The sequence below is a fragment of the Spermophilus citellus genome (assembly GCF_964194105.1).
Source record: "Spermophilus citellus genome assembly, chromosome: 1".
Taxonomy (NCBI): Eukaryota; Metazoa; Chordata; class Mammalia; order Rodentia; family Sciuridae; genus Spermophilus; species Spermophilus citellus.
Window position 1 is genome coordinate 270,916,088 of NC_138182.1, and position 21,760 is coordinate 270,937,847.

The following is a 21,760-nucleotide window of genomic DNA, read 5'->3' on the forward strand; positions in this document are numbered from 1 at the left end:
AGAGACAGAGAGAGTGGGGGCGGGGATAGAGGAGATCTTGGTGACTGATTCTGCAGGAGGCAGAGAAAGCCAAGATCCTGGTCAAATTTATCAAAGGAGAAGGAGAGTTCTTCTTCATTTATGGTCCCTCACCACCTCTCAAGCCAGAGACTATTTGCTGTTTGTAGAGGTGCCAAGAAACAGAAAAACAGAGACCCCAGAAGGACAGCAAAGACTATTGTTGAGGTTTCTGAAAATTGTACCATAGAATCTGAAAGAGCTGGAGGCTGTGGATGAAGAGTAGTGGGACCAGACCTCATCCGGTGTTTTTGCATCATCCTGTAGCAGAGAGGCTTGGTGGCTCATAAGAGCCAAGGATACCTTTATGAACAATGGCACCAGCATGGCCTAAGAATCTGATAAAATTCTACCTCTTTTGTAGCTGTTCTCCTTCCAACTTCAGCTATCCACTATTTACCTCTGACTATTATGACGCTTGGCTAGCAAAATATTAGCAAGGTGGAAGTATTCCAAGACAGATCAGGATGTATGCCTAGGAGTAGAGCCTAGCCCAGAACCTGGCCTTTGATATATGACTACTTTAGACTTAACATCTCTCCTGGGGCACATAATGTTTTAAAAGGGGATGCAGGCATGAAGAGGTGATAGGTCTGCAATCTGTTATGGGATGTAACATGGAAGACATGCACGTTACTATGGCAGACAGGCAAGGCTCTTGCATCTCTTCTCCTCTGTATCACTGAAGCTGATCTGAGCATCACAGTCTCTCACAACTGTCTTCCAGGAGCCATTGCAAATTAATTCAGGTACATGCAATACTGAAAATGGATTTCTTATCACATGCCAACTTCAGAAGCCACATTTCCGTTATAAGACAAGAGTATCAACTGGGAATGGGTGGCACAGGAGTAAAAGTGGGAGAAGGGCTGCCTAGGCGGTCTAATCTTTTATCCATGGAACCCTGTATGAATAGGAAGGTCCTTCCTTCTGTACATTTATTTTATGAGTGACAGTGACAGAGCCACACCTAACTCTATGTCTAGGCACCTACCTAGACCCGCAAGTGGCCCCACTGGGGCAGGAGAGCTTGTTTTGAAGAGGTCCAGAGGGTTGGTCTGTGGGGCTGCAGATTGTCCTGTGGGTGACGTCTGGCCTGGAGGTTCTGAGACCGGAGGATCAAAGATATCTGATGCAAGCAAGTCATTTGCTGAAGACTGACAGGGAGGGAGGAGGAAGAAGAATTATTCAGCATCAGAGAAATACATCTCTGCTATGTCTTTTATTCTTCACCCCAAATTTGAGATCCACAGGAAAAAAAAAATGTTTTCCTATTACTGATTAAAAATCAAATAAAACAAAACAAAAAATAATGGGGGTGGGTGGATAAAAGATACAAATGGCTGCAGTGGACTGACTATTGAGGTCTAGTGACTGATACAATGTAGGATTTGTGAAATGAAACATTTTACTCATGTATACATTTGTATCACTTTGTTCTCCTTGGCTAGAAGCTTAAAGCTGGGAAAAGAAAGGACAAACTCCAATTAAGCATCCTAAAAAACTATGATCATTCTATTGCATTTAAATCAGCCTACATAGAGACGATAAAGTCTTAATTATTATGCAAACCTACATATTCCTATGAGAGTTTCAAAAAGATACCTATAGAAACTACATTTTCAATTGCTACTGAATGAAACTGCTTAATGGTGCTGGGAATAGTACATACTTAAGTTTCTTCTAGAAAATGGGTTAGGAAACCAATGTTTAAAAGAGGAGACAAGCTTGAAAATTTTATCCCACCACCGTGGACATAAATGCAATAGGCTGGGTGTGCAGGGCAGGTGTTAGTGTGGGGAAGAAACAAAGGGAGTAGCCAGGACTCTTGCCCTCCCATCCCAGAACATGATGATCAAACTTACCAGAGGTATAGAAGCATAGCAGCATTAAAAAATGGAAAAACTTGTGTTTAGTTTTAGTGTTAAGAGACAAGACATGCAAATGGAAGGCAGGGTGTGACAAACACTGCTGAGAAGCTTAGAAAGACTGGCGATTAGAGGAAAGTATTCCTGGAGAACCGATCGATGTGCCTTATCCCACCTTCTAGTTTACAGCCACACAGGAAACTACAAGACAGCAGGAAAGCACTTGCATCACACCACCCTCTGGTACCGAACATGCATTCTGCTAATGGCTATGTGGAGAAGACAATTCACCTTAGCAGTCCTTCTGCCTCTTCCTGGTTTGGTACTTTGTGGAGGTGGGATAATGGCTATGGAGTCATGTGCTGAGGACTGGACAGAGCTTTCCAAGTCCTGTTTTACGCCATTCGGTACAGAGAGTCCTTTGGGAGGGCTTCCCACGAAAGGGTTTGGGGAAGATTTGATTTGGAAGCCGTTCTGTTCTCTTTCAGATACCCCATTTTGAGTTCTCACCGCTGGCTGGGTTTGCGTACTTGAAAAGGGCCACGGGCCTGCCTGAGCTTCCTGTTTGCCAGTCCGGTTAGAGATTTGGTCAAATTGCTGACCAAAGTAATCAACATCCCCATTCAGGGGCCCATTACTCAGTGGAGTAGACAAGCTACTCAAATTCTCTTTCTTCTGATCTGGAGATTTGAGAGAATCAAACGAAGAGGGTGTCGATTGGTCTGGCTGTGCAAAAGGATCATCACGGAAAGGATCAGGATTGGGGGTGGGAAAGAAGTTGAGATTGGCAGAAAAGGCATTTTCAGGCGAGAAGGATGCCTGAGGCTTTGGTCGAGGAAGAGAGCAGGAGGTGGTGCCATTTGTTAAGAACGGATTTTCTCTTAAAGAATTCTGATTGGTGTCGATTTCAGAGTTTAGATCCACTAACAGGATATCTTTGCTTTCCTATCACATTTGGAAAGAAAAAAAAAAAGAACATGTGTTAGTCCATGTTAATACTTCAAACGAGAAAACTACATAAAATGACCAGGACTATCAAGATTCCCATTTGAATTTGGTCTCCATAAACTGATTGACTATGATCTCCTCCCATTAACTCCTAGAAAGTGTTTATTAGCTGTGCACTGGTGTGTGTGGGGGGGTGTGTTCCCTGCCCCTCTCTCACCCCAGTCCCTTTTCTCTATGCCTCAACTTTTTTGGCCCTTCATGAAGTGAGAGCTCACCGTTGCTTAGTTCATGTGTCTGCTCAATTTAGTTCATACCCACAGCTGGGCTGAGTTCATTTCCAGCATTGTTTCAATTCATGCCTAACTTGGTGTCTTAAAGAGTATTGATTGTGTCACTCTAAATGATTACCTGAATATGCTGAGCCTAAGTGTCAGAAGTAACTTCATAAACCTGGCCCAGCTTACCTGATGTATACATGGTCTTATCTATTGTACCTCCAGAGTCATTAGCATCACATCTCCAAATAAGTGAATTCACTGGTTAATGCATTCATGTTTTATAGTCCTGGTTATGACAAAGTTTGTAATCTAATGCATTTCCCTATAATTGGTCCATTTCTCTATAATTGGAGAGAGGTGGTTCCTTTACTATCACAGCCAATTGTTATGCCTCTTTAAATACTGAAGGCCCTTATTGAAGATGCCAGTCAAGGTGGGCCCCTCTTTCGCACCACCCTAGTCTCTTCCCTGTACACACTCTTATTGATGTATATCGTTCTGTGAAAGTTACACTCAAGATACTGGTTTCATCTCATGTATCATATATTAACCTCTAGTATTTATACATTTTTTTTCAGAACGTGGCTTCCAGTTGTCTGTGTGATGGCAGTAATCTCATCTATTGAGTGCAAGAACAATTAATGTTTTGCTTTTGTATGAGTTAGAGATGTAGATATAAGACTTAATCTAGAAGACAATAGAATGCCTAATTCTATTTTAGCTCAATTCTTTTTCTGGTATGTTGATTTTATTTGGTTTCTCTGCTGTTATATAAATGTCTTCTCAACATAAAAGCAGCAAATATGATGAATTTGACATATCTTTATTTGAACCAATGACATAAGTAATTATGATTCACCTTGGGATAGGGGTCTCAGTCTAACAGCCCCTCTTTCTGACTGATTTCAGCTTTTAAATTCTTAATTGTGCTAGCCATAGAAGATCATAAACAATAAACTTGCCCAGCTGAAGAGCAAGTTAGAGTTGACATTTAGCATTACTTTGGGGAGAGTACTAAATATTTTGACCATTGGGACAATAACAACTTTAAGGAAATATTAATTTCTCAAACTAGTAAGAGCAAAAAGGGCTCAAGAATGTCTCCTTGGCTTTTAGAGAAAAGAATACATTTTTACCAGTTGAGATGTTACCTTGTGGCCATAGAAAAGACAGCAAAATTAGAGCTAGATGGTATTTATCTTTTGGCTCCCTTTACTGTAGGTATAAAAACACTATTTCTAAAAGCCATATTTTTCCTCTTTGTAACTAGAAGAATTTGTCACAAGAAAGAGCTTGTAATTTAATATAAAATTTAATCAAAGAAATGGATTGGAAGACTTCTTAATGAAAGGATCTGTAAACAATCAAAAGGGAGGATAAAATGTATTTCAGAAGCTTGTGATTTCAATATTCATTCATTATGAGCCACCTCTAGGTGAGGACAGTTGGTGTTCACAGCTGGTAGAGTTCTCCTTTTCAATTATTACTTCAGAAGAAGTTCTTAGGACACCAATCGGGAGCCACAATGTTAGACTTCTGAATAGTCACCCTACAAGTAAAATGTATAAAGCTCGCCTCAGGTTGGGTTTGCTGTTAATCCAAGATTGAGAGTCTAGTCCAGTTAACAGACCACAACCTATGAGTGGACTATTTGTGATCCATCCCTTCTCAGAGCTTCATTCATGCTAAGTTGGACTGTCAGTCCTTCATCCACCTGGCCACCGTGGGAGCATCTGAGACAGGCCTGGATCTCTGAAGTGAATTACAGTCCCTATTCTTAAGGAGCTATAAGCAGGTGGGCAGACAGTCAGGTGTATGCACCAAGACCAGTTTTTAAAATGAGTTCCACAGCTCTCCTCCAGGTAGCTAATCTCACCTATCACACCAGATTGCCAAATTGAGGGCTTCCCTACTATAAGCTTTTGGTGCTATCCTGCCTCATCTGTGTTAAAACATACTTCCTTAAACCAATTTTCAAGATGATCCACAGTAAGACCCAATTTGATTCTGGCCCAACACATTTTCCCTACATGCTTCAACGACCCAACTTAAATTCAGATTCTTTTCCCATTGATCTTTATATTTCAGTTTTACCTGTGTCTTCCCCAGAGCACCTTAGGAGTGTATACAAATGTATAAGTGATACTAGAATGTTGCACCCCGATCCTAGATCCTATCCCTTGTACCCACATTTAATCTCCTTGATGGTGCATCATGCCTGGTTAATCTCATACTACCTGTTTTTTTTTTTTTTTTTTTTGTAGTGCCAAACCCAAGTCCTTGTGCACGCAGGGCAAGCACTCTACCAGCTGAGCTATATCCCCAGCCCCCACCTGTGCTTTCACATGGAAAAATTTTAAAGTTAACAAACACAAACTTCCTCCCCTGCCTCCTCTGATCTCCCTTTTTCAAATAGTATGAAAGCATAATGCTCAAGTGCTTTTCTTAAAAAAAAAAAGAAGTATTTACTAAGGGATGATGCTTAGTTTGCAATATGAACAAATTGCAGAGAGCTCCAGTCACCTCTAACCACTAATAAAGTCTAGGTGACTTAGATTTCTTTCTCAGTATACATCATCCAGAGCATTGTTAAGAGTTAAATATTTTTTGAATATGCTGGTTTTACCAAGTACAGATAAATCTGTGACCTATGAATACAGAGTCAATATGTAAGAGAATGTCAAATTTTAACCAGAATGTTAGCCCTGTTAGAAAACTAACAGGGGTTAGCTTTCTCTTACTTATTAGCTACCATCTATTTTGATGGTATTTTATTATTTTAATTTGTTGCTAGTTTAACTAAAACTTGAATTTCTACAAATGAAAAGTTCTTAGAATGTAAGAAGTCTAATAAGAATGAGACACAGGATCATCCATGTTGTTTTTCATTTCCCTTTGCGAATATTCCAGAAGTCTACCAAAGTAGATTCAACAGTAAGTGCTTTCTTGCCTCTTCCTCTGCAATTCCACATCATATCTTGAGTGTTCTACTCTCTTTCAATATCTTGTTTGAGAGTTACACTTGAAAAGTAGGTTGCACAAGTATCAATTTCCTTTGGGGAGGGGACTACTAATAGTGGAAAGAGCAAAGTTGTTTAGGAATCCAAAGGATCTCAGAGCTATGAAAGACCTTTCAGGGTCAGCTAGCTTAGGATTTCAAAAAGTTTATCTGTAGAACAGGAATAAATGTTATAAAGAATGAAGGGCTCTATAGACAATTGAGGCAGGAAAATGACTTAAAAAGACATTAAGTGGATTTCTCCATTGCAGGCTTCAGAAAGTCCTTAAGATGCTATGGTGCAGTGAGATTCTTACATGGTGAGGGCAGAGAGGAGTGCACGAAGGCCCTGCTCCCATACTCCTCTCACTTGGGTGCTTATGGAGTGAAGATTCACAGGCCTGGAATTCTCTGCAATACTTGGGAAGTTATTGGTATTTTATTATCTTAACTTGTCACCCTTAATTAAGAGTGGCCTTCATTTTGTAGACCTGTCTGATAATTTCTTCATATGAGAAAATCCTAGCTAGATAATTTTTCTCATCATTCTAGACTAATTCTGCTTGTCCAGTTATTGCCTTCTCTTTCTTCATATCCAAGTCTAGAATCTCCCTTCCTCAGAAGCAGTACTTGAACCTCTAAATTTGATAAATACCCTGTAATTAACATGTTAATATGCTTTGTGCTTCATTTTTTAATGTTGGTCTCCCTGATAGACAGCACATTTTATGGTACTGTGCATTTTACTTACTGCAGTGCCTCGCAAAGAGCAAGTACTCAAGAAGTTACATAAACAATGTAAGTTGCTAGAAGTCATTTGAAGTTGCATCAATCATTTCATTTGAGATCTGTTTTAGAAGTTCTGAAGACCAGGGCTTAAGTCTTGGTTCTGCACCTCTTTATTGGGTACATAATGTTTTTTTGTTGAATCATCATTTTCTTATCTATAATATTTGGTACATATCTAAATGGTTGATACATATTGATTAATGTTGAGAAGATTTACATACCATAATGTTCTATAAAAAAGGGAGCAATTTTCTAAAAAGGACATTTTTTGGTTGAACATCACTGAGCCTTTTATTTACTTGAATTCTTACATCACAACAAGCTTTTGCTGCTACATTGCAATTGAAAAGAGTGGATGAAAGGCCAGGAAGCTTCATGATTAATCATCTAAATAGACAGACTTCCTTCAAGTAGGGTTAAGTCAAGGATTATATTCAGCTTCTCCTTCTGATCCTATGTCATACCAAGAAGGGTTTTATTGCCTGACCTCCTGCTCCTTCAATTGAACCTTTAAGCAATGTTAACATACGAATTAGTGCTGATAGGTTCCCACGGTGACTTAAAATTCAAATTTTAATAGTCTCTTACACTTTGTGTGGAAAAAAATCAGTCATCACCTTTTTAGTTTCAATAAAGATGCTCAAGATTTCTGGTAAATTACCAATTTGAATTAGAGATGTCATTTCCATTACATTGCAAATTTAAAAACAAACACTTACTGTTGGACTATTTAGGTCAGGAGGTGTAGACATGTCCCCAAACAAATCCATGTGGTCCACACCCTTAAAAAAGTATTTGGATTAGATTCACATGTGTCTACTAAAAAGATTACTTTGTATAGTGTTGTAATAGTCTGTCTCCTAAACTAAGATTTAGGAAAATAGTTGTCACAATTTGATTTTCATTTAACTCACACATATTTGATATTATATTATTTAGGTCAGGAAATGTAGACATGTCCCCAAACAAATAGATCTGGTCCACACTCTTTAAAAAGTATTTGGATTAGATTAAGGTGGTCTACTAAAATGATTATATTGTATATTGACATAAATGTTACACTAATGTTTATAAAAAGAGTTGTTGTCATTGGATTTTCATATAGATCCAATTCAGAACTGGTATTAGCAACATCTATAGGAAGGAGAACCCATGTTCAGGTGAGTCAGAATCATAAATTATCACATACATACCAATTTCAGTTTGGTCCCTTGATCATCAAGATTCATTAAGGTCTCACTCCCATTCTGAAAAAAATGGGAAATAGTTAAGGGTTTAATTGATGAATTTTCCTTTTACTGTATTGGCTTATTATGCAGTTATGACTTTGGCACTGATCATTTAACTATATGTTTTCCATGACCAAGAAGTCACAAATGCACAGTAATAAGGTAGAAAGGGAGAGGATTTGGGCAAGGAGCAAACAAGGGCTTATACACAATTCATAAGTGGTGGAAATTCTCTTTACCTCTATGGCTTTGTTGGCTTCTTCTGCCTGAAAAAAGATAGAAATTCAGAGACATTAGTATTTGTGGTTAAGAAGAGTTAAATAAAAGAACAGATATACTTTCAGGCTTATGAGCATAAGGCAATTAAGTCTTGCCTATTTTACCTATATCCCCTCTTATCTTACAGAAATTACTGAAGTACTAGATTTAAATTGAGGAGCTAGATTTGACCTAGGTTGTCCTGTGTGATTCCTGTGACCAACATGAAACTTGTAGGGATTGGAAATCAGAAGTACCTGTCTATAAAATTCACCCATTGCCTTAGTGGGAAGAACCTAAGTTCTATGCTTTGAAGAGTCCTATAAAAGCCCCATCTACAGATAGGTCCTATATACATAGTCCATTAAACATGATCCTGAATGTGGTTACAAATTCCAAGAAGCCTGTCTTAAGTAGGACTTGCCTTTTTCTTCTCTTCTTCCTTTTTCTTTACATTGTAGATTACTTGAAAAAGGTCTTTAAGGTCAATGACTAATGGCTCAGCCTAAAGCAAGAAAAACAACAACATTGTTATCAGCATTTTATTCTTAATATTTTCTGTGTTATCTCCATCAATTCGGTTTAGTATTGGTTTCTTAAAACACACACACACACACAAAAACCAAACAAACGAAAAACCTCCTATTCCCTTCTCCTAATATATAGGGAGTCACCCCCACTCCACACCACCATTACACACCACCATTACCCTTAGATACATAAAGGAAGCAGGGCTAGTGAGTATTTAGACAAAAGAAGAGGTGCCATGACTATTTTCACAGTCCCTTCAAGGTTTCTGGGAACAACTCACTATTGTTCTAAAATCAGCATTGACTTTAAAAGAACGTCTGTTCTCACAAACTTTGTGCCACATGGGTATCAATGACTATTTGTTAATCCAAAGACTCTTTAATGATACTAATGCTCTGGGTCATTATTTTACTCTGGGTCATTATTTTACTTTCATTCATTTGATTATTCCCAGCAAGTTTTCTAGTTCTGTGACAGATACTTCTCTGCTCCACAGAGGATCAGTCCCCAAGGATGTCTCAAGGTTCACAGCTTACCTGTTGCCCAGTTTTTATGGCAAAAAACTGATGTTGGCCTTCTCCTCCACACACGTAACCAAACGCCCGGTTGTCTGTCACGTCACGAGCAATGAAAGAAATCTTATTTACTGGATGCTCATGCTCTATCACCTGAAAACAAACATAAACAATGATTTATTGAGTAAACTAGGGCTAGGGGTGTGACCCAGTGATATGAGAATCTATTTCTAGGCATCAGACACAGCATGTATGAACAGGTTAAATCATCTGTATAAAGACTTTTTAGTCTCTAGGTAGAAAGTTAGAGCTACATGAATCCTTGCTAGAAAAGGCCCACAAGGAAGTAGGAACAGAGAACAAAAGTGGGAAGAATTTTCCTTCTTAAAATACTGAAATTGAATATTTCAATCCCAAAGGTTTGATGCCACACAGCAAAAAATGATTGAGGATAAGGATACCAAGAACCTCTAAAGGAAAGAGGGAATGTGTAACCCTTAAGCCAACCCAAGTAGGTCTGCTTTCTCAATTCAAAATCAAACTTATATCCCCAGGGTTCCTTGGACAACACCTCAGAATGGCCAAGGAATCATTCTGTATAGTATTAGAATAAGGATCCCCTGGTTTTTTTTTCTGGAAGTTGTCAAGTGCTGTCATCAAGTATTGATCATGGACTTGTCCTAGATGGTCTATGTCATTATCCAGAAGTACATGAGATGGAGAGTTCATTTCTCTTGACCCTTTCCAGCAAATGCAACAGGATTTGGCTCATCATGTATATTTATATATGGCAGTATGTGTCTTTTGTTTCCAAATGCCTAAGATCACCAAAAGATCATATTTTAAGGAGAGACAGAGAGAGAATGCTCATGAGTGAAACCTGCCTCCATTCTCTGATGGGCTTGAGGAAACAAGAGTTCAGAGTTGAAGGAAAAGGTTGGGCATTTATTTCAGAGGTAGAGCACTTGCCTTCTAAGTGTAAGGTCATGGGTTCAATCCCCAGTACCATGGGGTGGAGTGGGGGGAAGGGTTGAAGAATAATGATGGAGATGGTAATGTCAGAGGATCTGAGCCCAGCAGGCTGGGTGAGCATGCACCAGGGAGCCTAGCTCTGAGTGTGATGGTGGATTTTACAGACTAGACAATGGGCATCTCCAGGAAGGGGTGAATAGTAACTAGAGGTCTTCCCACAGTGTGTTAATACAAATACAGTATTGTACACCAATGAAAATGGGCTATAAACAATATTTTAAGTGGATGAATCTTATGTTGAGTAGGAAAAAGAAATGCCCCAGAAGACTTGAAATAGGATAGCTTTTTGTTCAATAGCAAAACTAAAACAAAACAAGCACAATTGTTCACGTGTCATGGAAACAGTAGCAATATCACACACACTCACACACACACACACACTCACACACACACACTCACACACACACACTCACACACACACACACACACTAAGGAAGGTTACTTCTGTGAGGGAAAAGACAGGTGGGGAAAGAAAGCTAGATGTGTTTTTAATAATATTTCAGCTTTAGTTTAGTTGATAAGTTCACATGTGATCAATATATTAAAAATCAAATGAGAGCTTTGCATAGACCCATGAAAAAAATTACAAACCAGGAATTAGGGTTCATCTAGTTCTGTATGTTTGAGGTCCAAATAATGTGGTATTTATGGCACACCTGTGTTCATAGACTTAGATTCACATCTCTTATAGGAAATAAATTCCAATACAGGGTATCTTGACTCCACCTTCTATTCTGTTTTCTGCTTATTATTTCTGGAGAAGTAATACTTTTTTTTTTTTAAATAGAACTTTGAGAAAGAAAAAAAAAAGGAAGCTGAAATCCAAGCAGCACATAATTTGTCACACTCAGGTGCTCAGGTAGTTGTCAGCGAATGTGAATTCTTACCCCAGTTTTCTCATCAATTATTTTTATCCCAGAAAGGGAAATGTTGACCCAGATCCTTTGTTTGTGTTGTCCCTGAGACCGTCCAGCTGCTGCCATGCCCTGATGAGATTGAAAAGACAAGAAAAAAAGAAATTTAAAATATCCTGCAGTGCTTAATATTAAAAAATTAAAAGATAGGGTTGTTTCCAACTTGGTTTGCCAGCTATGATAGGATGAGGTGCCTTTCATCTGGGATAAGAGGATGGAGTCAAAGACCATTGAGCAGGCATCTCTCAGCTGGGCAACTCAAACAAGTCACTGTAGTTCTCCTGGTAAAGAAAAGGGGACTGGACTCAAAGATCTTCAAAGATGCTCCTTCTAAGTCTTATATTGTCTAATGAGTATTGCCTGTTTAATCATGTCTACATAGTGACATAGTACTGAATTTAAAAATTTAAAACTCTGCAGGGATAACACTAAAGAACACCAATTTCTAGGTAGGGTCCTGAATCTTTTCTGGACACTTTCCAGGTGAAAAACAGGGTATCCCATACCCTCTGCACAACATCAGACCAGGCACATCCTTGCACACAGGTTCTATAATCAGTGAATGAGAGAAGACTGTTGGGCTTGGTTCATTCAAGCACTGAGTCAGCCAAAGTGAAAGGCATCCAGATCCCTGATATCTTTGATGAAACCAGGTCTCTAGAGCAGTGCTTGAAACGGACCAACTAACTCAGGGTTTCTCAGAAAATTAGACACAACCGGATCACTGGTGGGATTAAAAAATTTTCAAATCACTGAGATACAGGTATCATGAGCTTTGAAAATAATCCTCTCTGCTGGTCATTTAACATAAAGAAGACAAAAGCATTCTTCTCCTTTTACCTTGAGTTTCATCATGGAGTCTTGGCTCATCTTATCCCCTCGTGCATCTGGCACATCATCAATTCCAATTAGCTTGGCCTTGTATTTCACACCATCACCTTTGAACCTTGCCAAGAGATACTCATCTGTCTTTTCAGAGCCTGAGGAATGAAAAAAATATAAGATAAAATTTTATTTAAATACCAGTCCTGGGTAAGACCAAATGTGCTCTGGAATCTCCAAATTTTGAGAAGCATTAATCTTGATTATACTATAATTTATCTTAAGTGGAATATTTTATTCTGTCTTATTCTTTCTTCTTTTGAGCAAAATCATGCTATGTAGTATTGAATATGGAGTTGGGGTGGAGATAAAATAAATTCTGAAAAATAGAAAATTCATGAGGGGAAACCATGGGAATATGTAAAGTGAGAGTTGGACTTCTTCATCTGAGTCTTTTAAAATTATTTTATAAGGATTCTATTTTTTAGTGAGAAAAATAATTTACTAACATACAATTTACTAACATTTTGAACTATCAATAAAAAGGGAAATATAAGTAATTTCCCTTGATAATAATTAAGGTAATTATCCCATAAAGATATCTTATTTTGCTCCTTTTAAAACACCTGTGCAGTCTCATTCCCAGAACTAAAGGATAGTAGTAAAAACCAAGCAAGTCATGGCATATTCTCAGGCTCTGAATGATTAAGAATGCTGTAATTTTTTAAAAAAAAATTATTCTGATTTGTTATACATGATGGTAGAATGCAGCTCATTTCATATTACACATATAGAGCACAATTTTTCAAGACACTGGTTGTACATAAAGTACTTTCACACCATTCCTGTCTTATTCAGGCACTTAGGGTAATGATGTCTAACTCATTCCACCATCATTCCTACCCCCATGCCTCCTCCTTTCCCCTCCCTCCCCTTTGCCCTATCTAAAGTTCCTTCATTCCTCCCATGTCCCCCCTGCCCAATCACCATTATGTGTCTGCATCCTCATATCAAAGAAAACATTCAGCCTTTGGTTTTTTGGGACTGGCTTGCTTCACTTAGGATTATATTCTCCAATTTCATCACTTTCTGGTGGTACTTTAGATCAAAAGAAGAGGGTCTAACAAGATACACATTTTGATTTTTAGAAATAGCGACTTCAATAAAACCAAGTGGTTGGTAGATCATTGAAAGGTAACTGGTGGTTGTATTACTAACTGAACAAGATCCATGAAAGTTTCCAGCAGGACCTAAGTTGGTGCAATCACACATCTGAAGACCAGTCTCATTACACATGAGGTGAACCTATCCCTTCTGCCAAAATACACCTTTGCTGTTTAGGGAAAACTGAGACTACGCTAATGAGGCAGTCAGCCAAGAGGCAGTACTCATGGTACCCCAAATCTCACATTTTTTAAAAGGCAGAGGTAACCACCTCTAGTTCCCTTTAGTGGCCTCCGGAAGACTTTTCCATACCTTTCTTCTTCTCCTTCTTCGACGGTGCTTTTGGTGCAGCCTGTTGGTCAGGCTGACCACTGGTTGTGCTCGTTTCTACTTCGTTAGACATGGCAAAGAAGGACAGCAGCAAACCCAGCACCAGTGGACACTTAATGACACCAGGCGATCCCCGATGGAGAGGTCTCAAATGAACATAACCTACAACACACACCTGTGGGCATATAATACATATGAGGCATGATGAAGTCAGAACACAGAAAACCCAGAATCACTATAGCTAGTGATTCTCCTTCACAGCTCTGTGTACTCAGGTTATTCCTTCTTCTCTGTTAGCATGAACTCTGAGAGCAGGGAAGTAGGTAGTAGGTAAGTATGTTTAACAAACCTTTCCTTAAATACTTGGTATCTGTTAAAATTTAATGATTATCTAGCTGAATAGCTTGTATTAGAACTTCAGCATAAAAATCTAGTATTTAAGATAGGGATCAACAAACTTGCTGAGTTTCATAGCAAAACAGAAATACACTGAATGCAGAGTCAGCTAAGATTTTAACTGGTTTTAAAATTGAGAATTGTGAATTTAATTCATAAATTTTTATCTACATAGACAGTGACAAGAGTGGGGTTATGGGCTGGGGATGTTGCTCAATGGTGGAGTGCTCAGAGGGCATGTGCAAGTCTCTAGGATCAATCCCCAGACCACACACTCTTGCCCACATGTGCACACACACAGAGTTATGAATTTATCTTAATCATATTGATAAGTATTTTTTTAAATACTAGGATTTTGCATTTGATCTCACTGATCTCCAAACACCACACTTTAAAAGGTGTCCATTTTTGACACTGACACATGTACCAGAGAACGAATGCGTGCCAATTGTGCAATTCACTGACTTTAAATACTTATATGCTATTATTTAGCATTACTATCCTCAAATAGTTGTATTATATGCTCTCATAAAGTTTTCCCATGCATCATAGTTTAGATAAAAGAGGGAAAAAAAGTAATTGCAAGCCCACAGAAATGAACTAATGTTTCAAAAATTTCTTTGACTTCTCACTAGCCAAAGTGTCTATACAACTCTAGGGAGAGCTAGAGTATGAAGGTCAAGTGCAAACCAAAGGCAAATAAAAGTCAGTCATTGTTCTATAATCCTGTAAAGACTACCTCTGAGCTAGAACCACCCTAGCACCACTACCATGAAATCACTCTTCATTCTGTGTCTATACTGCCAATTGATTTGAGCATTTAATGAAAAGGTCAAACCCACTGCATGGGAATGTATGCTACTTGTTAGACATCTTAAGGCAAAAGGTACACCTCAGGTTTTATTCAAGGGCTAAAAAGCCCTCTTCATAAATTTCAATGTGTTTTCTTGGAGGTCAGCATTTACTTCTTCCCCCTTTGAGTTTTTAAATGACCTTTATAGTTTTAGGAGTATATACATATGGATTATATGTATATAATCCATGTATGATCAATGTTATCTGAATTGTTTCATTTGGAAATTTAGTAGTTAATTTCGCTCAAATTCATCTGACTGGTAGGGAGACAGTCTATTTATAGTTGCAAGTCTTACATAGTAGAAGACTCGGTCTTACTTGGGCTGGACTTTTGGATGTCTTGATTGGTTTCAAGATATTTTGGGGCATTAGGCACTATTAGTTTTTTTTTTTTTTAATTATATTAACTCCAAAAATTTCACAGCAGCTTTATGAGCGTGATGATCAAGCATTATTTCATTTTCCAGAGGAAAAGTCAAGGCACAGAAATGTTAGCACCCGCTAAAGTACAGAACCAAGTTTCTGGCTCATCAACTAGCTCAAAGCAGAGTTCTTTAACAGGCACCGATGAATCTCATCTTAGAAGCCATACTGTAAACTGGGTGTAGTGGTGCATACCCATAATCCCACCTACTCAGTAGGCTGAGGTGGGATGATCACAAGTTTAGGGCTAGCCTGGTCAATTTAGTGAGATCTTGTCTCAAAATAAAATTTAAAAAGGACTGAAAGTGTAGCCCAGTGTTCAGTAGAAGAGTGCTTGCCCAACATGCAGGAGTCCCTGAATTCAATCTCCAGCGACAAAAAAAAAAAAAAAAGTGCCACATAATAACTATAGAGATGCTCTGTTATATATCATAGTAGATATGTATAAGTTGTAACTCTGAACATATGGAATGTGACCTTATTTAGGAAAGGAATCTTCGCAATTATAGTTAAGATTCTGGAAATGAGATCATCCTGCATTTAAGAATTTCCCTAAATCCAATAGCAAATGCTTGATTTTAAAATGTGCAAGTCTCTAGGTTCATCTGTTGCCCCAGCTCCTTGGGATCCCTTGAGCTTAAGAGTTTGAGATGAGCCTGAGAAACACAATGAGAACCCCATCTTCAGACAGTAAAAATAAAAATGGCAGAAGGAGATTTGAGGCACAGTGTCTCACAGAGGAGATGATATGAAGATAAAGGCAGAGACCAGGGTGATGTATCTACATACAAGGAGAGCCAAGTATTGCCAGCACACACCAGAAGACAGAAGAGGAACATAGAATGGGTTCTCCTTCAGAGCTTCCTGAAGGAACCAAGGCCATGATGTCCTGATTTTGGATGTCTTACCTCCAGGACTGAGAAAAAAATTAGCCACCCAGCTTGTGATAATTTGTTATAGCAGCTCTGGAGAAATAGAACACTTCCATTTTGGATGCCTTGATTGGTTTCAATGGTTTCCAAATTGGTTCCTTGGAGACATGGTAAATAAATCCCCTGGACATACCTATATCCTTCAAATTCTGGGCCAATAATCATTTTCTTAATTCAGAGATTTTTTTTCCCCCAAGAACAGTGGATATTTGCCCATGTTAACCATGTCAGAAAGTGAGATTAAGTTCTGATCTAATGAGACATAACAGTCTTCATCTTCTCTTCCCCACAGTGAGTCCTCACTTTAACACATTTCTCAGATCTCATGTTAGAAATAAGGGGAATACTTCAGTGAGACCTAGTAGCCCCTCTGATTATCATCTAGTAATCTGTTTTGGAATTAAAAATCTACAATTGATGACCTTGCACTCTCTGCCTTTTCCTATTCCCTTCTCTTCAAGGATTCCTTATCTCAACTTTCCTCTAGGGTTCAACTATAGTTGCTGATGTGTCTCCTGACCAAATCAAACTAATTTGCTTTCAGTACTTTTGAGGGTATACTTTAGCATATATCAGAAATGAGGCTATACCTATGAATGAGGCTATTTCCCCCCTACTCTTTGCTCTTATGTTTGGCCAATTAAGATGACATGGATTTTTATTTTTTTTTAGAATTAAGTTTCTCTAAATAAATAAACTTGAAAGCTTTCCACTCAATTCTGTAGTAGCTCTCCCTTGAATTTAGGACAAAGATTTGACTTTTTCATTTTTTATTTAAGGCTCTTAAATATTTTGCTTCACCTTAATTTTTTTTTTCACTCCTGTATACCTACCTCAAGTTTCTCATTTCTTTAGAATGGTTTATGGTTTTGACTTGAATTTTCTGAGATGCCCCTTACCCAACATCTGTCCCTCCTCCCCAGTTATTTATTTGTCCCTAAGGACAATAGGTAAAACCTAGCTCTTAAGTTTCCCCCCTTCCCTCTACACACACATGACCATCACCTTATTTTCATACACGTCTGTCTACCAGTTTGTCTACCCTTGAACTGTCATCTTCTTGAATGTAGGAGACTCATTTCTCATTTCTCAAAGTCTGGCATACAGAAGCCATTGTGGGAATGGTAATAAGGATGGTTGTAGGCATGCATATTTTCTTGCTTGCTTGATATTTATATAAACATGTATGCATTACTTATTTCTTATCTTTCCTTTTTAATATAAGGTTTTGTCTTTAGGTAGCAGATTATTCAGATAGGACTATGACTAAATTCTAGAAATGTTTAATGTAGCCCAAAGGTACAATTTTTTTTTTTAATGTAGCTTCCTGGTTTGGGGACAGGGTGAGAATATCTTTCTTTGAATGAAGGATAGTTTCAGATTGTTAAATGGAAACACTTGCTTTGGTGCAGAAGGAGTGGTTCAAATGTGTATGTTTTCAAATGTATATGTCTTCTAAGGAAAGAGACTTGTCATGGATGCTGAATAGCTGAAGGGGTGGTCTGTGCCAGTTATTAAGTTGGCTTAGCTTCAAAATCCCCTCCTGTACCTTGCTTTGCGAGGCTGGACCTGGGACTCTGCAAACATTTTTCCTTTGCCATCTGGCTGCATGTGAGCTGTGCCAACAGCTGCTAGAAAGAGACTGCCAAGCTGGACAAGGGACCCACACATTTCCATCTGCATCAGGTGGATTTCTCCTCATGGCCCAAAGCTCCTGTGAGTGTGATTCTTAATTCTCACAGAGGTTCTTCACCCTAGCGGCAAGTTTCTTCCTATAGCAGTGGCTGAATACAGTTTCAGCATTTCCTAGACTTGCAGAACTAGCCTCACAGTGGTCTCCTCTGAGAGCATCAGTCCTCTGTTGCTCTCTTTCCAGCACCAGCATTCCAGGTCTTCAGAACACAGGGACTCCAGCTGTAGCTGAGTAGCACCGCTTCTCTTAGTAGCAGGCCAAGGAGACCCTGTCTTCCAAGTTTATAAGCTTTGATGATTCCAGCATCTTCCTTTTGATCTCTAGCCCTTAGGGTGGTGGTTATCTTTTGTATTCTGCTTATCCAGTGATGATTTTATGCTCCCCCTTTACCTTCTCAGTCATTCAGCTGACAATTTCACACCTGGTTAATAGTAAGATACTTTAAAATAGCTGATGTGGACTGGACTCTAACTGATACAATGCTAAAATTAATCTGTTTTGATTTTATAGTTGAAGAACTATTCTTCAGGGTAATCTAAATATTATGAATCCAAGTGTGTAATTTAAGAATACTTCCCTCTTCCCCCACCTCTCTCTCTCTCTCTCTCTCTCTCTCTCTCTCTCTCTCACACACACACACACACACACACACTCACTCACACACACTCACACATATATGGGATCTGAACTGAGCTACATCTGCAGCCCTTCCTTGTACGCTTTTAAAAAACTACATTGTTTGGGGGATTTCAGGGCTATATCCTATTCTTTCTTTTGGGGATAAACTAGGAGCATTTGTGTAGCAATTCCTTCAAGTCTATCTTGCTCAAGTCAGCATTATGGAGAATTCAACAAACACACGTGGGCAGCAGAGGCAAGATGGCTAAGAACTGTGTGGAATCATTGGCTGAAAAAGTAATCTGGTCCTAAGGCTGGAAGCCTGATATCATACTTCAATCTGGTCCTAAGGCTTCATGTTGGAAGCCTGATATCATACTTCCTTGTAGGAAATTAATTCTGACAAGAAAAGAAATCAGAGGGGGAAGTATATGGAATTAAAGGAATTTGAGAAGTGCCACAAAGCACTTTGACAGACATGGGGAGGGAATACCATCACATGGGTTTATTCATAAAAGTAATATAAGACATAACAGCCACATAACTCAAGACAGGTATCAAATATAGTGTTGGCAGACTGGTCCAAAAGAAAGGGTTTAAAAAGTAAGAGGTGCCATCCTACTATAGGTCTATACAGCAAGAACTTCTCAAGGAATAAGGGGGGAAAAAGAGAGAAAAACTTTCTTTGGCAGAAATTCCCTGAAGAAAATGGATGTGTATTTTGAGTTGCAATTACCAAGTGTAAATCTTCATTGTAAGCTATGTAGTTGAAAGTGTATCTCTCCCTACAATCATCAGAAGGTAGACTGCCCACATGCTCTGAGACTCAAAGATGAACTCCTTTCTAAAAGAAAAACATTCAAAATATTGAATGATTTTAACAAGTATGCATAGTCATGCATATATTGGAGGGATACATGTTCACCCTCTCCCAAGAGGCCTTCCTTACCATCTGTTAGTTAGCTTTCCATCACTGTGACAAACTACCTTTGAAAAACAACTTAAAGGAGGAAAAGTTTATTTTGGCTCACAGTTTCAGTGGTTTCAGTCCATTTGGCTCCATCACTGATTCCTGTGGTGAGATAGAACATCATGGTGGTGAGCATGTGGTAGAGGAAGAACTGCTTACCTCATGGCAGGAGGAAAGCAGAGTGAGGAGAAGAAGGGGCTGAGGACAATAAGTACTCTTCAAGGACACACCCCCACTGACCTACTTCCTTCAACTAGGCCCCACCTCCAGAAGTTTCCACCACCTCTCAATAGTGCCACCAGCTGGGAACCAAGCCTACAACACCTGAGCCCTTGCGGGGTGTTCCAGATACAAACTCCAATACCATCTGACATGCCGTAGGTGGAAGAAGTCTAGTTTATAGACTTAGATCCCTTTGGGAAGAACAATCAAGCTAAATTTAAAATTTGAATGCAAAATCCTTCCAACAGTATTATAGAGTTATCACTTGTGCCTATAAAACCTTTAAAAGATTTATAATGAACTGATTTTTGGAAAGGGATCAGACCTGCAAAAGGGATCTGAGGGCCAAAGTATGTCCTAATAATTTCCTTCGATTACTTTCTCAAACTAAGGAAGTGTTGCAGAAAGTATCTAGATTAGGTTAAATTACACTTTGTTTTAAAGCTGGAGTATGATAAGAAATTTCTCATAAAGGGGAACGAGTGAGTGTAGGACAAGGAGGAAGTATACAATCTTTCATTTGTTGGGTTGAAGCCCAGGCCTTTCTGATCAAGGAGCACAAAATCAGTCAGGAACCACACAGAAGGGAGTCATCATAAGACAGGGATTACAAAGCAAAGCTCAAAAACATATACAGAGTCACATGAATAGTCCTCCATCTAAACAGAGCTGGTTTGTTATTCTAGCTCTCCAAGACAGGCTGTTTCCCTTCATTATAAGATGAAACTGAGAAGAAGGATGAGACATCTAGAAACAAGCGGGACTCTAATGTTATTCTATATCCTTGACTCCTTCTTAAGTCTTCAAAATAAAATAGAAAGCTCTAAATGAAACTTTACTAAATCAATAAACTTTGCTTCCATTTGAGTGAAGCTACCTAACTTAGATTTTGGACTTAGTTCAAACTTCCCTGAAAAAATGTGGGGATTTCCCCCTTCCATGACACCAGAGTCAGATGACCAGAAGAGATTTTGGAGCTTGCAACATCTTCCTTAGTTTCTGAGAAGGCTCTGGGAGATGTATACCAGAAGACTGTGTGAGTCATCTTGGAATGTCTATGTCCTTTGCACTAATAAAAAGCCAGCTAAGGTTTGTTTAGCTCTTAAAGTGATTCATGGAAAATATTTAGTATTTGCACCCTAGAAAAGCTAGAATGGTGGACCATGGTCAACTTGGACATTGTAGGAACAAATTTGGCTGACATCTTTTTCTATCTGCTCATCCTTCTCACCAGTGCGACTGTACTGCTATCAGCAATGGTACTACTTGAATAATTCCAGGGTTCCGAAACAACATCATAACACAAGTTTGTCAGTCCCCCACCCCCAAGCATTCCTTCTATCCTAATTATATTGAGCAGGCAGGAACTGGCTTAGTTGGTCTCAAAATGCTGATAAAAGGATAATTTAAGTTAACAACTTAATAGAAGCCATTCCACAGATGGTTACATCTGTTTTTTAAAGTTTAGAGGAATGGAATAAACACCTAATACTGTCAGCCTCCATATCTTCTGGTTTCCATCTTTGGGTTCAAAAATTGCAGAGTAAAAATATTCAGGAAAACATGGCATCTGTACTGAACATGTACAGACACTTTTTAAAATTATTATTCCCTCAACAATGCACTCTAACAAATATTTATATAGCATTTACATTGTATTAGGTATAATAAATACTCCAGAGACAATTTAATATATAAAGGAAGATTGCATGGGCTATATGCAAATACTATCCTGTTTTTAGAGAATTGACTTAAGCATCCAAGGATTTTATTATACAAGGAGGGTCCTGGAACCAATCTCCTATAAATACAGAAGGACAACTGTATACCAAGCATTTACAACATTTATCTTGAAAGCTCTATCAAACAGTGTCCCTATTTTATAAGCAATGAAATGGATGCAGCAACAAAACATACA

The 21,760-nt window shown here is 38.6% G+C and overlaps 1 protein-coding gene across 5 annotated transcripts in view; it reads right to left on the reverse strand.

Annotated features, from left to right (window-relative positions):
• The window catches only part of DAB2 (DAB adaptor protein 2), a 55,512-nt gene that overhangs the window by 10,434 nt on the left and 23,318 nt on the right, over positions 1 to 21,760 (reverse strand). For 2 of the 5 annotated variants that reach the window (XM_081283319.1, XM_081283321.1), the window contains 10 exons: positions 13,716 to 13,908; positions 12,258 to 12,397; positions 11,391 to 11,489; positions 9,493 to 9,624; positions 8,846 to 8,930; positions 8,407 to 8,429; positions 8,132 to 8,185; positions 7,658 to 7,720; positions 2,217 to 2,870; positions 1,052 to 1,214 (listed from right to left, as the gene is read on the reverse strand). In XM_081283319.1, the coding sequence (XP_081139445.1) occupies positions 1,052 to 1,214; positions 2,217 to 2,870; positions 7,658 to 7,720; positions 8,132 to 8,185; positions 8,407 to 8,429; positions 8,846 to 8,930; positions 9,493 to 9,624; positions 11,391 to 11,489; positions 12,258 to 12,397; positions 13,716 to 13,908 (1,606 nt within the window). The remainder of the gene's footprint in view (positions 1 to 1,051; positions 1,215 to 2,216; positions 2,871 to 7,657; positions 7,721 to 8,131; positions 8,186 to 8,406; positions 8,430 to 8,845; positions 8,931 to 9,492; positions 9,625 to 11,390; positions 11,490 to 12,257; positions 12,398 to 13,715; positions 13,909 to 21,760) is intronic. The other 3 variants (XM_081283322.1, XM_081283320.1, XM_081283323.1) reach the window with 3 other exon arrangements.